General features: G+C 42.6%; 1 protein-coding gene across 3 annotated transcripts in view; it reads left to right on the top strand.

The window, feature by feature from the left end:
• PI4K2A (phosphatidylinositol 4-kinase type 2 alpha) overlaps positions 1-16,454 on the top strand; it is a 26,960-nt gene extending 10,506 nt beyond the window's left edge. The window contains exons 3-9 of one of the 3 annotated variants that reach the window (XM_019939747.3): positions 1,438-1,569; positions 1,936-2,089; positions 6,708-6,769; positions 8,461-8,560; positions 9,538-9,671; positions 10,174-10,233; positions 14,020-16,454. In XM_019939747.3, the coding sequence (XP_019795306.1) occupies positions 1,438-1,569; positions 1,936-2,089; positions 6,708-6,769; positions 8,461-8,560; positions 9,538-9,671; positions 10,174-10,233; positions 14,020-14,181 (804 nt within the window). In that variant the 3' untranslated portion in view covers positions 14,182-16,454. The other 2 variants (XM_073794111.1, XR_012326957.1) reach the window with 2 other exon arrangements.
• The last annotated feature ends 532 nt before the right edge of the window (positions 16,455-16,986 follow it).

The following is a 16,986-nucleotide window of genomic DNA, read 5'->3' as shown; positions in this document are numbered from 1 at the left end:
CATGGGGGGAAAGGGTGGTTTATGGCTTGAGAGCCAGTGTTTTCACCATGGAAGCTGGCAAGGTAGTCTTAGGAAAGCCTTTTTTCCCCTTTATTCCTGTGCCTGTGTTTCCAGATTTGTAAGGCAGAGAGTGCTAACCTACAGTACTTTGCACATCCGTTTTAGGTACTCTGTTAAAACTGGATGGATGGATGGATGGATGGGAGGAAGGGAATTATTTTATGCTGTCTCTGAGATTTCGGGGGCAAAATAATTAGTTATTTGTAATGAATTTTTCAAGGCTTAGGAAAAGGAAGAATTTTCTTATAAATTTGATTTTAGGTATTTATATGGTAAAACTCACTTATAGCTATCTCTGAAAGAAGCTCGTAACTCATTCATTCATTCACTTAATAAATGAGCATGTGCCAGGCACTGTGTTAGGTACTAGGGATGCTAATGTAAATAAGATGTTCTCATCCACCCCACATTTCTTTAGTCTTAAGAAACAAGTTAGGTATACAAATGGATAATCACGAGACAGTGTGATAATGGACACACATATGGATTATGGATTACAGTGATATCACTGCAGTTTGACAATCAAGTGTAATATTGGTGGCCTATTAAAAAAATTTTTTTGAATAGGTTATGCATGCATCTAGTGCAAAAATTACAGTAGAGTAAACAAAGAAAAGTAATTCAGCCTCTCTCCCACCCGTCTTCCATCCACTTGGTTTCCTTCCTCAGAGGCAGCTGTTATTTCTAGTTTCTTGTGTAATATTCTAGATACAGTCTATGTAAATATATAGCAACTCACTAAAAATTAAAACCAATTTTAATATTTGTTTAATTTTTGAATGTAAATAATTGTACGTAGTACAGAGTTCAACAGGAAATAAAAGGGTATAGAATAAATTGCAATTTGTTTTTATTTGGAGAGAAAATAGGCACTGGGCCATCTTCTCCTAACCCAGGAGGTAGCTGTAGTGGTCAGGGTAATTCATGCTAGCTGCTGTAACAACCCCTGAATTGCAGTGGTTTAACACAGTAGGAGTTTATTTCTTGCTCACATCAAGACCCATGCTAGTTAGGCAGCTCTCCTAGATCCCATGTCACTCCAGGTAGCGGCAAGAGATCTGGGATCTTTCCATGATGTGGTTTTGCCAGCTCAGAGCCCTTCATTTCCAGCTGCACAGATTGGGGAACGTGAGCTAAAGATCATGGGAAATTTTAGGGGCCAGGCCTGGAAGTAGTGGGCATACATCACTTTGTCAACATTCTCTTGGCCTGAACTAGTCATATACTCTATTCTGGCAGCTAGAAAGGCTGAGAAATGCATTCCTTCTATGTGTGGAAGAGGAACAGTATTGGTGAGCATCTAGCTATTCTCTGCCATAGTGGTATAGTTCCTTAAATTTGACTCTAACCTAGGTGTCTCTTCTATTTCCACTGTAGGTAGTATACCTGGCCAGTGAGACCTTCAACTATAGTGCCATTGACCGAGTGAAGTCCAGGGGCAAGCGGCTTGCGCTGGAAAAAGTGCCAAAAGTTGGACAGCGGTTTAACCGCATCGGGCTACCGCCAAAGGTATAGACTGCGCCTAGGTGGCTTACCAAAGGTGATGATTTATAGTGGCATAATCATCCAAGTGATGAAGCAAGGTGTCAACAGACTTACCTATGGACTTTTGAATAGTCTGCCGGGAGGCTTCTGTCTTGCTCATTTCTGTTAAGGGCCTAAGGTTTGAGGAATAATTCTCCAAAGAGACCCTCACTTTCTCACTTTACTCCTCTGGACCATTTAGCTGGGCTTCTTGAATTTGGATGAGCAATTACTGTCACAACCCTTTCCTGATATAAACTCCACAGGGCCTTAGTGGGTACCTGGCTTACTCCTGGGATCTTTGCACTTGGGCTGTAAGGAAATACCTTTATTCTTCCTTTTTGATTGCAGGTTGGTTCATTCCAGCTCTTTGTTGAAGGGTACAAAGATGCAGACTACTGGCTACGTCGTTTTGAAGCAGAACCTCTCCCTGAGAACACTAACCGGCAACTACTGCTACAGTTTGAGCGGTTAGTGGTGCTGGATTACATCATCCGCAACACTGGTGAGCAGCTGTGGGTGGTCCTGTGCCCTGTGCCAGACTGTGATGAGGCACGGGGGAGGCCTGGAGGCTTGCAGAGCTTAGTATCAGAGTACCCTATCAGGATGAGTTTAGTCTAAGACATAAGGGTTATGCACATTTGGAGAGGGTCTTGAAAATACTTTTCCTAGACAAGCCTTGTTCAGGCACATCATGTGTAGTTATCAGGAGTGGTGAGTATTTATGTTTTATCTTTGCCTCTTTCCCGGTCCTAGACAGAAGACACTTTGGCTCTTCCAAAGCAACGTGAAGAGTCCTCTTATCCTTGATCTCTAGTCATTCATGGTAGCCCGGCCTATCACAGGACAGTTTTGTCTTTAAATACCTCATCTAAGTGGACTTATACAGCATTTTCATTCTCTGGCTGGCTTATTCACTTAGCATAATGTCCTCAAAGTTCATTCATATTGTAGGCTGTGTCAGAATTTCTTTCCTTTTTAAGGCTGAATACTAGTCCATTGTGTGTATATACCACATTTCACTCATCCATTAATCTGTCTACAGAAACTTGCTTCGTGGTTGCTTCCACGTTTTAGCTATTGTGAATAATTCTGCTATGAACGTGGGTGTACAAATATCTTTGAAACCCTGCTTTCTGTTCTTTTGAGTGTATACCCAGAAGTGGAATTGCTGTATCATATGGTAATTCTATGTTGAGAATTTTTTTAGGAACCGCCATACTGTTTTCCATAGCAGGTGCACCATTTTACATTCCCATCAGCAGTGCACAAGAGTTCCAATTTGTCCACATCTTCACCATCACTTGTTATTTTCTGTTTTTTTGATAGTAGCCATCCTAATAGGTATGAGGTGGTATCTCATTGTAGTTTTGATTTGCATTTCCCTAATGATTAGTGATCTTGAACATCTTTTCATGTGCTTTTTGGCCATTTCCATTTCTTCTTTGGAGAAATGTCTGTTCAAGTCCTTTGCCCATCTTTGAATTGGGTTGTTTTATTTTTGTTGAGTTGTAGGAGTTCTTTATATATTCTGGATATTAATCCCTTATCAGATACATGACTTGCAACTATTTCTTCCCATTCTATGGGCTGCCTTTTTGTTCTGTTGATAGTGTCTTTTGATGCAATTAATTGAAAATTTTTCATGAAGTATTATTTTTCCTTTTTTTAATCTATGCCTTTCGTGTCATATCTAAGAAATCACTGCCAAATCCAATGTCATGAAGCTTTGCCCTATGTTTTCTTCTATGAATTTTATAGTTTTAGGTCTTAGATTTAGGTCATGAATCCATTTTGAGTTAATTTTTGTATATGGTGTTAGGTAAGGATCCAGCTTCATTCTTGTGTATATAGATATCCAGTTTTCCCAGCACCATTTGTTGAAAATATGGTCTTTTCCCTATTGAATGGTCTTCCTATCCTTGTCAAAAATTGTTTGATCATAAATGCAAAGGTTTATTTCTAGAGTCTCTATTCTAGTCCATTGGTCTGTCTTTATGCCAGTACCACACTGTTTTGATTACTATAGCTTTGTAGTAAGTTTTGTAGTAAGTTTGAAAGTTTTGGAGGAAATGTGAGTCCTCCAACTTTGATCCTTTTCTGGATTGTTTTGGCTATTTGGGGTCCCTTGAGATTCAATATGAATTTTAGGGTGAGCTTTTCTATTTCTGCAAAAAACATCATTGGGATTTTTATAGAATTGCATTAAATTTCTAGGTTGCTTCACTTCAAGTAGTATTGATGTCTTAACAATATTAAGTCTTCCATTCTATGAACATGGGGTGTCTTTCCATTTATTTATGTCTTCTTTAATTTCTTTCAGCAATGTTTTGTAGTGTTCATTATGCAAGTCTTTCACCTCCTTGGTAAACTAATTTCTAAGTATTTTATTCTTTTTGATGCTATTGTAAATGGATCTCTTTCTTTCTTTCTTTTTTAAAATAATTATTTATTTATTTGGCTGCGCTGGGTCTTAGTTGTGGCACATGGGATCTTTGTTGCTCTTAGTTGTGGCACATGGGATCTTTGTTGCAGCATGTGGGATCTTTTAGTTGCAGCGTGCGGGATCTAGTTCCCTGACCAGAGATCGAATCTGGGCCCCCTGCATTGGGAGCACAGAGTCTTTTTTTTCTGTTTTTGTTTTTGGCTGCATTGGGTCTTCATTGCTGCACACAGGCTTTCTCTAGTTGCGGCGAGTGGGGGCTATTCTTCATTGCAGTATGTGGCCTTTTCATTGCAGCAGCTCCTCTTGTTGCGGAGCACAGGCTCTAGGCTTGCAGGCTTCATTAGTTGCGGTGCGTGGGCTTGGTAGTTGTGGCTCACGGGCTCTAGAGCGCAGGCTCAGTAGTTGTGGTGCACGGGCTTAGTTGCTCTGCAGCATGTGGGATCTTCCCGGACCAGGGCTTGAACCTGTGTCCCCTGCATTGGCAGGCGGATTCTTAACCACTGCGCTACCAGGGAAGTCCCTGGATTTGTTTCTTAATTTCCTTTTTTGAATTGTTCATTGTTATTGAATAGAAATACAACTGATTTTTGCGGTTGACTTGGTATCCTGATACTTTTCCTGAGTTTATTTATTGGTTCTAACAGTTTTTTGTGGAATCTTTAGGGTTTTCTACATATAAGATCATATCATCTACAAACAGAGATAATTTTACCTTTTTATTTCCAGTTTGGATGCCTTTTATTTCTTTTTCTTGCATAATGCTCTGGTCTTTCAGTACTATGTTGAATAGAAATGGTAAAAGTGGGCATTTTTGCTTTGTTCGGGATCTTAGAAGAAGAGCTTTTGGTCTTTTCACCACTGAGTATGATGTTTGCTGTGGGTTTTTCATGTATGACTTTTATTATTTTGAGGTACTAGTCTGCTGGTGATTAATTTCCTATTTTTTGTTTGTCTGAAAATATCTTTATTTCAGCTTCATTTTTGAGGAATATTTTTGCTGGGTATAGAATTTGGGATTGGCAATTATTTTCTTTTAGCAGTATTTAAAAAACATTCCGTTATCTTCTTGCTCCCATGGTTTCTGTGGAGAAGTAAGTCATCCATATTACTGTTGCCTTTTCGAATGTAATCTGTCTTTTTCTCTAGATTTTTTTGAGATTTACTCTGTGTTTGGTTTTCAACATTTTTACTGTGATATACCTAGGTATATTTTCCTTTGTATATACAGGCTTCCTTGAATCTATAGTTTGATACGTTTTGTCACTTTTGGAAAATTCTCAGCTATTGTCTCTTTAAATATTACTTCTGCCCATTTTTCTCTCTGTTCCTTCTGGGACTCCAAATTATATGTTGTTAGATATACATTCATGTATATATCTTTTTTTCCTGGGTGCTTTATTCTGGTTTATTTCTTGTGGTCTGTCTTTCAAATCACTACTTTCTTTAGCACAATCTGCTATTAAACTTATCTATTGAGTTCTTAATTTTGTTAACTGTATTTTTCATTTTTTGAATTTTTATTTGATTCTTTTTATAGATTCCTGTTTTCTGCTGATGTTCTTAATCTTGCCTTTTATCTTCTTAACCATATTAAGGATTTTACCTTGAACATTTCAGAGTCTATATGTTCATTATTTGGGGCCCCTGTAGATTTGTTTTTAATTTTCTTTTGTTTTTCTTGTTTTTATTTGTGTCATGTTGTCTCTTTGTATACCTCGTTATTTTTAATTGTCAGATATCGTATATCAGAAATTATAGAAACATTTGGAGGCCTGAGATGTTGGTATAAATCCTGTCTGGAAGGAGATGTTTGCTTTTGGCAAGCAGCTAGGGTCATCAGCAACCCAGGATCACTTTAACTTCAGGTATTGCTGGGAAATTCTGCTTACTTCCAGGGTTGTAGCCTTTCAGGTTTCAACCAAAAGCATGGATGATTTATCAGGGTTCCCCCACCTTATCCATCATCAGGCTACAACTTTGTCTCTCTGGGTCCCCAGCACTATTAGAACACTGTTCTACCTCGCAGCCACCTCTTCCCAAGTCAGCAGGTGCTGTAAGAGAAAAGAAGTCACGAATGCTGGACTCCCCTCTCTGGATTACCTTTTTCTCCCAGATCATGACACTTTAACTCTTAAGGGTCTTATAAAATCTCCAGTGCCTTCAAGAGATTTAAAAATATTTTATCCAGGGACTTCCCTGGCGGTCCAGTGGTTAAAACTCCACGCTTCCACTGCAGGGGGAGTGGGTTCAATCCCTGGTCAGGGAACTAAGATCCCATGTGGCGTGGCCCATAAATAAATAAATAAATAAGAATAAAAATATTTTATCTGTTTTTTGTAGTTGTTCTTAGTAGGATAATTGGTCCCCAAGTGTCCAGAGTATCTAGTTCATCATTGCTGAAAGTGAAAATCACCCCAGTTTTTTTTTTTGTTTTTTTTTTTTTGGCGATACACGGGCATCTCACTGTTGTGGCCTCTCCCATTGCGCAGCACAGGCTCTGGACGCACAGGCTTAGCGGCCATGGCTCATGGGCCCAGCTGCTCCATGGCATGTGGGATCCTCCCGGACCGGGGCATGAACCCGCGTCCCCTGCATCGGCAGGTGGACTCTCAACCACTGCACCACCAGGGAAGCCCTACCCCAGTTTTTTCTACTAACTTCATATTTCTGTTCACAGATCGAGGCAATGACAACTGGCTGATTAAATATGACTGTCCAATGGATAGTGCTAGCTCTCGGGTAAGTGGTTGATCTATATCTTGAAGGAGAGGATGAGGTGTAGTATATGCATAATATGAAAGCATGTAGTGGGGTGATATTTAGGTCACATAAGTTCAGAGGAGTCAGGATAGCACATGTCTTTAAAATTGGTAGGTTAATATTTGGAAGAGCTTTTCTCAATTTGTTTTTTAAGGAATATCCTGCTAATGATAGGGATAGACTGAAGAAAAGTACAAATAAGTTTGGAACATATTACATACTTTGTGCCTTTTTAGGAGATTCACATTGCATAGTAGCACAGTAAAGGTCTGAGAAATAGTGCGTTAGTGCACCTGTGTGATTTTGTTTGGCTCAGTGATTTCTAAACCTTTTGACCATGGAATACTTTTCTCACAAGAATACAATACCACAGAACATCAGTTTAGAAAAAGCTGCTTCCTGCAACTTTCTTTACCCTCTCATTGCTTTTATACTCCACCACACTTCCCCATCCCTGTTCAATCTGCACATTTAAAAAAATTAGCAGGAAGGCTACCTGGAGAAGGAGAGTGAGGTTGGCTTTTGTTCTTTATAGTGTTTTTTTTTTCTTCCGGCTTTATTGAGATATGATTGACATATAATATTGTGCAAGTTTAAGATGTACAATGTGATGATTTGATGTATATATTGCACAATGTTTACCACAATAAGATTAGTTAACACATCCTCGTAGTGTTTTTACTTCCTTTTGTAATAGTGGTTCTCAAATTCTGTACATCAGAATCACCTGAAGAGCTTACTAAAAATAGTACAGATTCGGGGGACTTCCCTGGCGGTCCAGTGGTTAGGACTCTGTGCTTCCAGTGCAAGTGGTGCGGGTTCACTCCCTGGTTGGGAAACTAAGATACTACACACTGTGCAGAGTGGCCAAAAAAAAAAGTACAGATTTTATTGGGTTGGCCAAAAAGTTCACTCGGGTTTTTCCGTAAGATAAGTACAAGCCTTTCCTCCATTAGGTCTGGGGTAAAACTGAGGATTTCACACCTTAAATAAGGTATCCCAGAGGATTCTGATGCAGGTATCCTGGACCCACATGCCTGTTCCTGTGGTGGCACTAGTTAACCTGAACATGGAGCCAAGTAGACAGTCATGGGAATGTCTGACATGGGCTGCTGTCACAGGCAGTCTGCTCCGCTCTCTCTGCATTCAGCTCTGGTCCTTTTCCTTTTAATGTATCACTGAAGCAGGGGAACAGACTCCCTTATGCAAGAGCAGCCAGCTGTTATCGTCCATGGTTCCGTTATCTTACTAGAAAATGTGGTCACCACCACTGAAGTGGCATCTGAGTCAAGGTCCACACCAAAGGACCTTGGCTGACTGATAATTGACTTTTCTTTTTTTTTTTATACTCGCAGGATTCTCACTGCCTTTCCCTAGGAGGAATGGCTTATAGTAATCTTTTGTTATTGTCATTTCCCATGTTACCAAGGACTGTGGCAACTCTTGGGGAAGGGCACCTTTTCTAAGATAAGAAAGGGACTCCGGGAAGCTTGAATTAGCCCAATCAAAGTGCCATAAATGTATTAAGTCAGGTAACAATATGGAAACCAGTTCAGAGGTTGAGTAAGGACTGATGCCTGAGGAGGTTGAGATGGGATGCTTTGCTGCTATTTTAAAGGGCCTGGGGCAGGTGGGACTCAATAAATATTTAATCTTCCCTTGCTCTTCAGGACACAGACTGGGTGGTGGTGAAGGAGCCTGTTATCAAGGTGGCTGCCATAGACAATGGGCTGGCTTTCCCCCTGAAACATCCTGACTCCTGGAGGGCGTGTAAGTCTCAAGACCGCTATGGTCTGGCTCTTTTCTTGCTCAGTCTCAGTTTTCTTATGTGTGCAATGAAGATAATAATTCCTCTATCACAGGATTGTTCTAAGAATTAATGAAATAATGCAGCTCATGCACTTGAGCACAATGGCTGGCACATGGCAACTACTCCATAATGTAAGCTATTATAATTTTTACCTTACATTATTCCCATTTGAAGCACAGAGTTGAGTTTTCGCATCTCTGCTTTGCATTTTTCTTATTCTTTCTGAGGACTGTCTTATCATAATTTATTCTATTTGTGTTTCTAAATACAAGCTGCTGTCAGTGTTCTGTCTTCCATGTTGACATTCTAGAAGCCAGCCCCTGCCCCATTATAACTGAGAAACCTTTAGAAAGGGAAAGATACAAGTAGAGGGTCACTAGTCCCTTTGCAGTACTTGTCTGTCTTTTCAGAAGGAGCATCTCAATGTTTCGGTGGCAAGTAATTGCTTCTAGATAGGCTTACATCTTGGAAAGTCATATAATGTCTGGGAAAGAGCACAGGCTCAGGGATTAGGCAGACCTGGGTTTGAAGCCCAGTTTCTCCACTTACTGTGTAACCTTTAGGGTTAACAGCCCCTATAACTTTTCTTTCTTTTTTTTTTTTTTTTGCGGTATGCGGGCCTCTCACCGTTGTGGCCTCTCCAGTTGCGGAGCACAGGCTCCGGACGCGCAGGCTCAGCAGCCATGGCTCACAGGCCTAGCCGCTCCCGTGGCATGTGGGATCTTCCTGGACTGGGGCACGAACTCATGTCCTCTGCATCGGCAGGCGGACTCTCAACCACTGCGCCACCAGGGAAGCCCCCCTATAACTTCTATTTTCTGTTGTGTTTCTAATAAGAGCAGTATCCTACTTTTGCCAGTGCTCTGATAGGTGGAGGACATAGATGGGCAGGGATTTTTTCAACACCAGCTTTGCTTTTGACTTTTCCTCTTTTCAGATCCTTTTTACTGGGCCTGGTTGCCCCAGGCAAAAGTCCCATTCTCTCAGGAGATCAAAGATCTGATTCTTCCAAAGATATCAGACCCTAACTTCGTCAAGGACTTGGAGGAGGACCTATATGAACTCTTCAAGGTTAGCCCTGGGAACCTCAGCCTTATAACCATATAGAAGAAAGAATTCCAGTGGTTTTTCTAATTGGTCCTGATACAAGCCCAAAGAGAATGGAAACACCCTTCTGGCTTGTGTTAGCCAATGAGGAGCAAGATTCCCCCCTGTGGACAGCAAGACCTGGTTTGAGTTGGTTTGAAAAAAAATTGGCAGCTGTGATGAATCACACTGGTTTGTGTCCTTTGTGTCATGTGGCTGCAGTGTATCTGCAGAGCTCTCATTTTCAAATGGAGCACTAGCACCTGGAGTTCTCTAGAGTTAATAATGAGACTGAGGACAAAATAGTTACTTGTTCTCTATTTCCCCATCTGTGAAACAGGGAGTTCTTGGGGTGGTGGTTAATTTCACTAAGTCTCTGAAGCTTCATGTAGGTTCTCTTTATTAGAAAGTTTCTAACTGGGGGAGGAAAACGGGTTCTTCTGAGGGATTCATGCAGGTTCCATCTCCTTCTGCCCTTCTTTTGCAGAAAGATCCTGGATTCGATAGGGGCCAGTTCCATAAGCAGATTGCTGTCATGCGGGGACAGGTAAGCCTGGGACATCCTCCTGGTGTCATCCCTGGGATCTCTCTGAGAGCGTTTTATGCTCATGTTGAGTAAATGTGTAAAGCTTGTATTTTAAACCCATTTTAGTCTATGCCATACGTATTTGTAACTCTCCGTTAACACCTGAGGGGGAAAGGTAGCCATCCCAAATCTCCCACCTCTTCCATGGTATCTGGTGCTTGGTGAAGCACTTACTATGTGCTTAGCTCTGTGCCCCTTGCTGGATAGTTCATTGGTAAATTTACCTGGTGGTCTGTGTCCTCAAGTTGTGCAAGGCAGCCATGTGCCTTGGTGGTCAAGAGCTAGGCTCCGGAGTCAGACTGCTGCTTGACCATTCCCAGCATTATGGCCTTGGGCAGGAGTCTCTGCTTCCTTGTTTATAAAATGGGACAGTAATCATACTTTGCATAGTTGGCCAGAGGATTACATAAGATAATGTGTATCAAGTGTTTAGTAAAAACAATGCCTGGCACATGGTAAGCACTCAGATGCTGGTCATGGTTATAAGTTTTGTTGTTATAGTTACAAGCCATATTATTTCTTTTTTCTCCACTTCACCTTCAAAGAGAACCAAGGAAACCCCCAGGGTGTTGTTGACTTTCCAAAGCATAGTAAAGAATAGCTTGAAAATTGTCTAAAAACTCTGTAGGACACTGACATTCTGCTTATCACTTTGAAGTCTTAAAGATAGCTGGGATGGCTTAGTGGTTAGGGCACAAACTGGTCAGAGTGCCTGGTTTGAATCCTGGCTCCGCCATTTACTAGCTATGAGGTCTTGGTTGAGTTACTTAATCTCTCCTTCTTTTAGTTTCTCCATCTGTAACATGGGATTAATAACAGCACCTACCTCGTTGGGTTATTATGAGATAAATCATTGAAAACAGTTGGAGTAGTGCTGGTGTACTGAAGTACTCAATATGGGTTAGCTATTTTGATTATGACTTTGTATACAGCTTCTCACATCTTTGAAGGACAAGAGGGTGTTCTCGGTCATAATTATACATTTACCTCTTTCTTCCATTTAGCAAAAGGCTTCTGGTGAGAGCAACTCTTGAGCTTACCGAGCCCATCTTCTCTAGATATGGGACAGACGGGTTTTAAGAGCTGCGGTTATTATAGCTGCCTGAATACCATAACATGGTCTTCCTACATTTCCCAAATAATGTAAGGGCCCAGTTAGGCTGGCAGAATTTGTAGAAACCTTAAAAGCCACGTGATGTAGTCTGGTATTATGGAACTCAGCATAAAGGAACAAACTTCTCAAGTTTATGTAGGCTGTACCTCTGTCCCTATTGTAGTTTCTTCTCTACTCCCTTCCCAACTCCAGTGTCTTGCCAACATCATAGCAATCTTCCTCTCATGATATTTAGTTAGGACCATTATCTAGAGTAGCAAAAGGCAGGGTGGGGGCGTGGATTGAGAGAGTGCAATCTTAGCTTTCTTTCCAACTTGTGCTCTTAATGTCCTTTGAGGGCCTGTGGCATCTTACAACCTAGAGTGCCTCCCTCTGAAACCATAAGGTTCCATGAGCATCCAGCTCCTCCTCCTAGCATGCAGGTGAAAGGAAGGCACCACCTTCTACCTACCTGAGCTGTAATCACAGAGTGGGCTGTACAATGGCCCAGAGTCAAAGGTGAAGAATGAGGAACCCCTAGAGAGATGGAGTTGGGGGATAGAAGTTGTTCCTCACCATAAAGGCTTCTAACCAGGAGTTAGATAAAGAATGCAGAGTCTGAGGGAAAGCTTCTTTAGATAACATTTTCAAAGACAGTATTTCTTTTTTGGCATTATGTGCCTGCTATAAATTTTTCTTCAACTTTTTAATTTGAAACACTTCAAACCTCAGTAAAATTGAAAGAATGAGTGGGGTCTTCTAGACTTCACCAATTGTTACATTTAGTTAGCCACGTTTGCTTTATCTTATTTCTCTAAATATTATCTATCTGAATAGTATCTATCTCTATATATCTATATAATTTCTCTCTTTAATGTATCTATATAATTTGTCTCTCTCCCAAGATAGATAGATTTTGTTTGTTTGTTTTTGGCCAAATCTTTTGAAAGTAAGTTGTAGACAGTTTGACATTTTACCCCATTTTAAACATGCTGGAAAGGTGGCTTCTAACCCAAAGAACCAAAGAAAGCACAGGGAGACCCAGCCAGGGCAGGTGTGAACTCCTGTCTCTTAAGTTGGGCGGGTCTCCTGCACAATTCACTCTGATTCCATTTGAAGCTCCTTTTAGTTCTCTGGCCTGATCTTGTACTCAAGGCTCTTCGAAGCAGTGTAGTGTGCTGGCAATACCTAAACAATGAAGTAAAAAAGAAATTAATTACTGGTAGGATCAACTTCTCACTTCTGACCTCTGTTCCAGGTGAATCTCTGCCTCTTTTGGGGCAGCACTTGTAGGCCAAGGATATTTACGGCTTGAGGCCTGTGTGATATGGGGGTGCCGCCTAGCTTCCCCTCCCATGTGTCTGGCCTGGCTGTGAAAATCTTCAACATCCAGTGGTTTAAAGAAGGCTGTCATAGGACAACTTCAGCTTTTGTACTGTCCTACCAGAGACGATAAATGGTGGTGACTATGATTTTGACAAGGGGAAGAAAATGTGTTCTTTTAGACACATATCTGAAATACATGTAAAATACAGACAAAAACTGGAAAGGAGCTGAATGCACTGTGGCATCTTGGAACAGAAAAAGAACAGTACTGGAAAAGCTAATGAAATCCGAATTAAGCCTGGAGTGTGGTTAATACTAATGTTCCAATGTTGATTTCCTAGTTTTGGTAAATGTACCACTGTTATATAAGATGATAAAATTAGGAGAAATTGGATAAATGGTACATAGAAACTGTCTGTACTATCTTTGTAACTTTTCAGTAAGTATAAAATTATTCCAAAGTAAAAGTTTTATTTAAAAAAAAGATGATGAAAAGACAGCATGAGAGGGACAATTCAACTGAAATGGCTTTTTTTTGTTTAATACATGGTCTTTGTAGGAAAATCAGAAAATAAGGATAAACAAAAATCACCCTATCCCTAGGTCACCTTCCTTGACCCAGAGATAATCACTGCCAACTTCCAGACATTTTTTCTCTGTAGATAAGTAGATAAGAAAATAAAGGTGGAGACACACTATAATACTGGTTCCTTATCTCCTTTCTTTTCCATCTAAGACATTGTGATCAGTTTTCCATGCCAAGAGAATATATTTTTTAACTGCTTGTTTCTAATCCCTTAAGTTATTAGCTGATCCCGTACTCTCAGGTATTTATATCATTTTCACTGTTACAAACAATACTGCACTGTATTGATTGAAACTAAGTGTTTTGTGCATGTCAGTGATTGTTCCCTTAGTCATTAAAAATGGAGTTGCTGAGTCAGAGGGCCTGTTCACTTTTAAGCCTTTATGTTCCACTTGCCTTTCTGAAAAACTGTCCCACGATCCAGTCCCACAGCCACGTCTCTGAACTCTCCCCAGCTGAGTCGTCATCGTCGTCTTCTGTATCTTTACTAACTAGAAGGACAAAAAAATAGGAGGTATTTGTTTTCATTTGTATTTTTTCAATGAGTAGAGAGGTTTCCATTTTCTGTATATTGCCCACTTACATTCTTACTTTAGTAAATAGCCTGTTGGTACAATTTTCCATTAGTGGATTGTTTATTTTTGTTTTGATTCATAGGAGCACTCTATCTGCAGGTCTCCCTTCAGAGGCAGACCAGAATGCCTAGGCTTTGCCCTCACTGATCTCATTTTTCCCACTGCAGATCCTAAATCTGACCCAGGCCCTGAAAGACAACAAGAGTCCCCTGCACCTCGTCCAGATGCCACCCGTGATTGTCGAGACGGCCCGTTCCCACCAGCGATCTGCTAGCGAGTCCTACACACAGAGCTTTCAGAGTCGGAAGCCCTTCTTTTCATGGTGGTAGCCCCAGAGGCAGACAAAGGCACATTGTCTGAGACTTGGCATGGGAGAAAGCCTGGGGAGCAGGTTACAGGAAGAGCCAGAGAAGCCGGCAGAGAGCAGTGCCCTTAAGAGCCCTCCCTGTCTGCTCACCACCCCCTCAGAGCTTTCCCAAGCACGGGGAGAAGCACAATCAGAAGGACAGTGTGTGCTGTTGGGCCCTTCTGAGAGCTGGCGTAGGGGGGCTGGCGCTCCGTGCAAGTAGTCCAGATGCCCGGGAAGGAGCATCTCCCTTCCAGCATCTCCTGGGGGAAGGCTGGGAAACTCCCTTCCCTTCCTGACACCCTGCTCTGTAGCTATTCCTCATTATATTCTGCATCAGAAAAAAGCAAATACAAATTTAAATATAAAACCCAGGCAGAATCCCAGAACCTCTTATAGCAGAAAACCTCTGATCCAGACCTAAATTTGCATGGGCCCAGACATCCAGGTGTCTCACAGTTCCTTACCCCCACGGACCAAGGCAGCTAGGTGACTCGCAGTGCTGGGACAGACAGAAGCCACACTTCCTTTTGGTTTTCTGCCAAGTCTTCTTCCCCTTCTCCTCCCACTGGTGCAATAGGCTGACTCCAGACACGATTCTCACAGTGGGGAGACTTTTGCTCTAGAACTCCCAGCAGTTTTACAGTGATGGTATAGATCACCTCTGCTCCCTTCCCTGCTGGGGACCCAACCCCTCTAGTCTAGGCCTGTAGGTTGCTTGTCACTCAGGCAAAGGCAGGAGGGAGGAAGTTGACTCCCCAGCATGCAAATGTGATCCATACCACCTGGGTATATGCTGGGAACTGTAATGGTCTATGGGTGAACTTATCCGAGCCTTGCTTCCTTAGTCCTTGGCCGTAGCCAAAGGTAACAAACTCTCCCAGTCTGCTAATTTGTTCCTGTTGTTTTAGATGTTTTGTTCTCAACTCTTGAGTTAGTGCTTCAGTTCTGGGTTCTGGAGTGGCTCTCGATGAGGGTTCTGGGGTGGGTCTCAGCACATAAGAGGACAGGATATTAGGTCCTTGGACTTCTTTTTCCGCTACCACTGTTGCTTGCTGGAGGTAACAGGACTTGTGTTCCGCCTCCTGGTTGGCAGCTTCCCTTTGCTCCCCCACTTCTTGTTCCAGGCCAGTTTTTCCACGGCTTCTTGAGAAAGGCAGGGCCCTAAGGAGAGAGGCCTTCACACTGCCCCCCCGGTGGCTGCCCAACCCAGTGTGCATCTTCTTGCTTCCATGTCTCTCTTCCCTCAGCTGTCCCCCTTACCAGCTGTCCGAGCCCTTTCTACACCAAAGCAAAGAATGGCCTCAGGGGGGAGTAAAGAGGGTGCCACCCGTGGCTGTGGGGCAGCCCTGTGCTACTGGACGTTTCAAGTTTCCGGCGTCCTGCGATTGGTCAATCAGCTTTGGAAAGAAACTATCTCGAAGGTTTGAAGAACAACCAAAGAAAGGGAGCAAGGACTATGGCTGTGTTCCCTCTGCTTGCCTAGCTCCCGCCATGCAGGAGGTGTGCAGCTCTCTCGTCAGCTGCGCCAGGCTGGGCACCTTCCAGTCCAGCCCCCAGGAGCCAGCTTATCCTGGGCTTCCACCCCGCTGACAGGAAGTCTCTGGAGCTGGGTACGCATGCCCTGTGGACAAGGCACAGCTCCCCACCGGCCCCAGCCCTGACAATCCCATTGAGCCGACCCCGACTTTGGCCTTAGGGATCATTTTTGCGAGAACATGGGAGCAGCAGGGCTCCCAGAGGCCGGAGAGGACCCAGGTGTGTTTAACTCTCCAGACATCTGTGTGCAAACGTGTTTGTGAAGCCCCCACCTGGGTGTTGAGAGAGCCTGAGCAGTCTAAAGAGCCCGGTGCTTCCCTCACTGAGCAGATCTGCACATTGTCCTCAGGCAGACAAGCTCTGGGATGAGAAGGAAATTGGGTCCAATGTAAGAGGGAGCTGGTCCCAGTCCTGGCAGGCCAAAGAGTATGGGGCATCCTTTCCTGGCCCACATCCGTTCTCCTTGAAGCCTGTACTCAGGTTGCCTTGAATGTGGACTTTGGGAGAGCTAGGGCCCAGAGTGCCGGGGCAGGCTTCTGGGCGGCACTCAAGGAACCGCCCGGCCCTCTGCCAGCCACAGGCCCTGTCTCCCAGTGTCAGGGAGTAGAGGCTGGGCTGTAGAGTGCTGCTGCCTCTGTACTGTTCTAATGCACTGTAGAAATTGTATGTAATGTATTTAAATCAATGCAGATGTATGAATAACAAGTCCAATTCTGACCTTTTTTGTCTAGTTTTCTTTTGTGGAAGGAAGACAAGGTAGGATGCAATTTTAAGGACAAAGAACCCTGTGTTGCCATGGAGTTACTGAGATATGGCTCCTGAGTCTCTTTTCCTCTAGCAGAGGAAGGTACAGGTCCTCATTTCCCAAAATATTTTCATAACTCATTTGACACCAACACCTGACTTGCACCTACACAGATGCAAAGCTATTTGTAATCATGTATCCCTTTTACTGTGAATATTTGTTGCAGAAATATTAGTGTTCTGTTATGAGATGCTCCCCCAATAGGGATTATACAGTTTTTGCAATAACTCCTTTCTAAAAGCCAAAAAAATTCTAAATTACAAAATCATCTCTCTCAAAGGTTTGGGGTAAGGAATGTGGACTGGCTTCTCTTTTTGGCCATAAGAGGGCAGCTCTGCTCTGTGTGTGCATCACTGCCCACTTGGAGCAATTTGAACTCTGGCTCCTTTAAGTGACGGATAACCAAGCAGATAGGATGGGTGTGACGGGAGCTGAATGCTAATG

Source organism: Tursiops truncatus, chromosome 16 (genome assembly GCF_011762595.2).
Source record: "Tursiops truncatus isolate mTurTru1 chromosome 16, mTurTru1.mat.Y, whole genome shotgun sequence".
Taxonomy (NCBI): domain Eukaryota; kingdom Metazoa; phylum Chordata; class Mammalia; order Artiodactyla; family Delphinidae; genus Tursiops; species Tursiops truncatus.
Note: the sequence above shows the minus strand (reverse complement) of the source record. Positions and strands in the feature narration are given on the sequence as shown.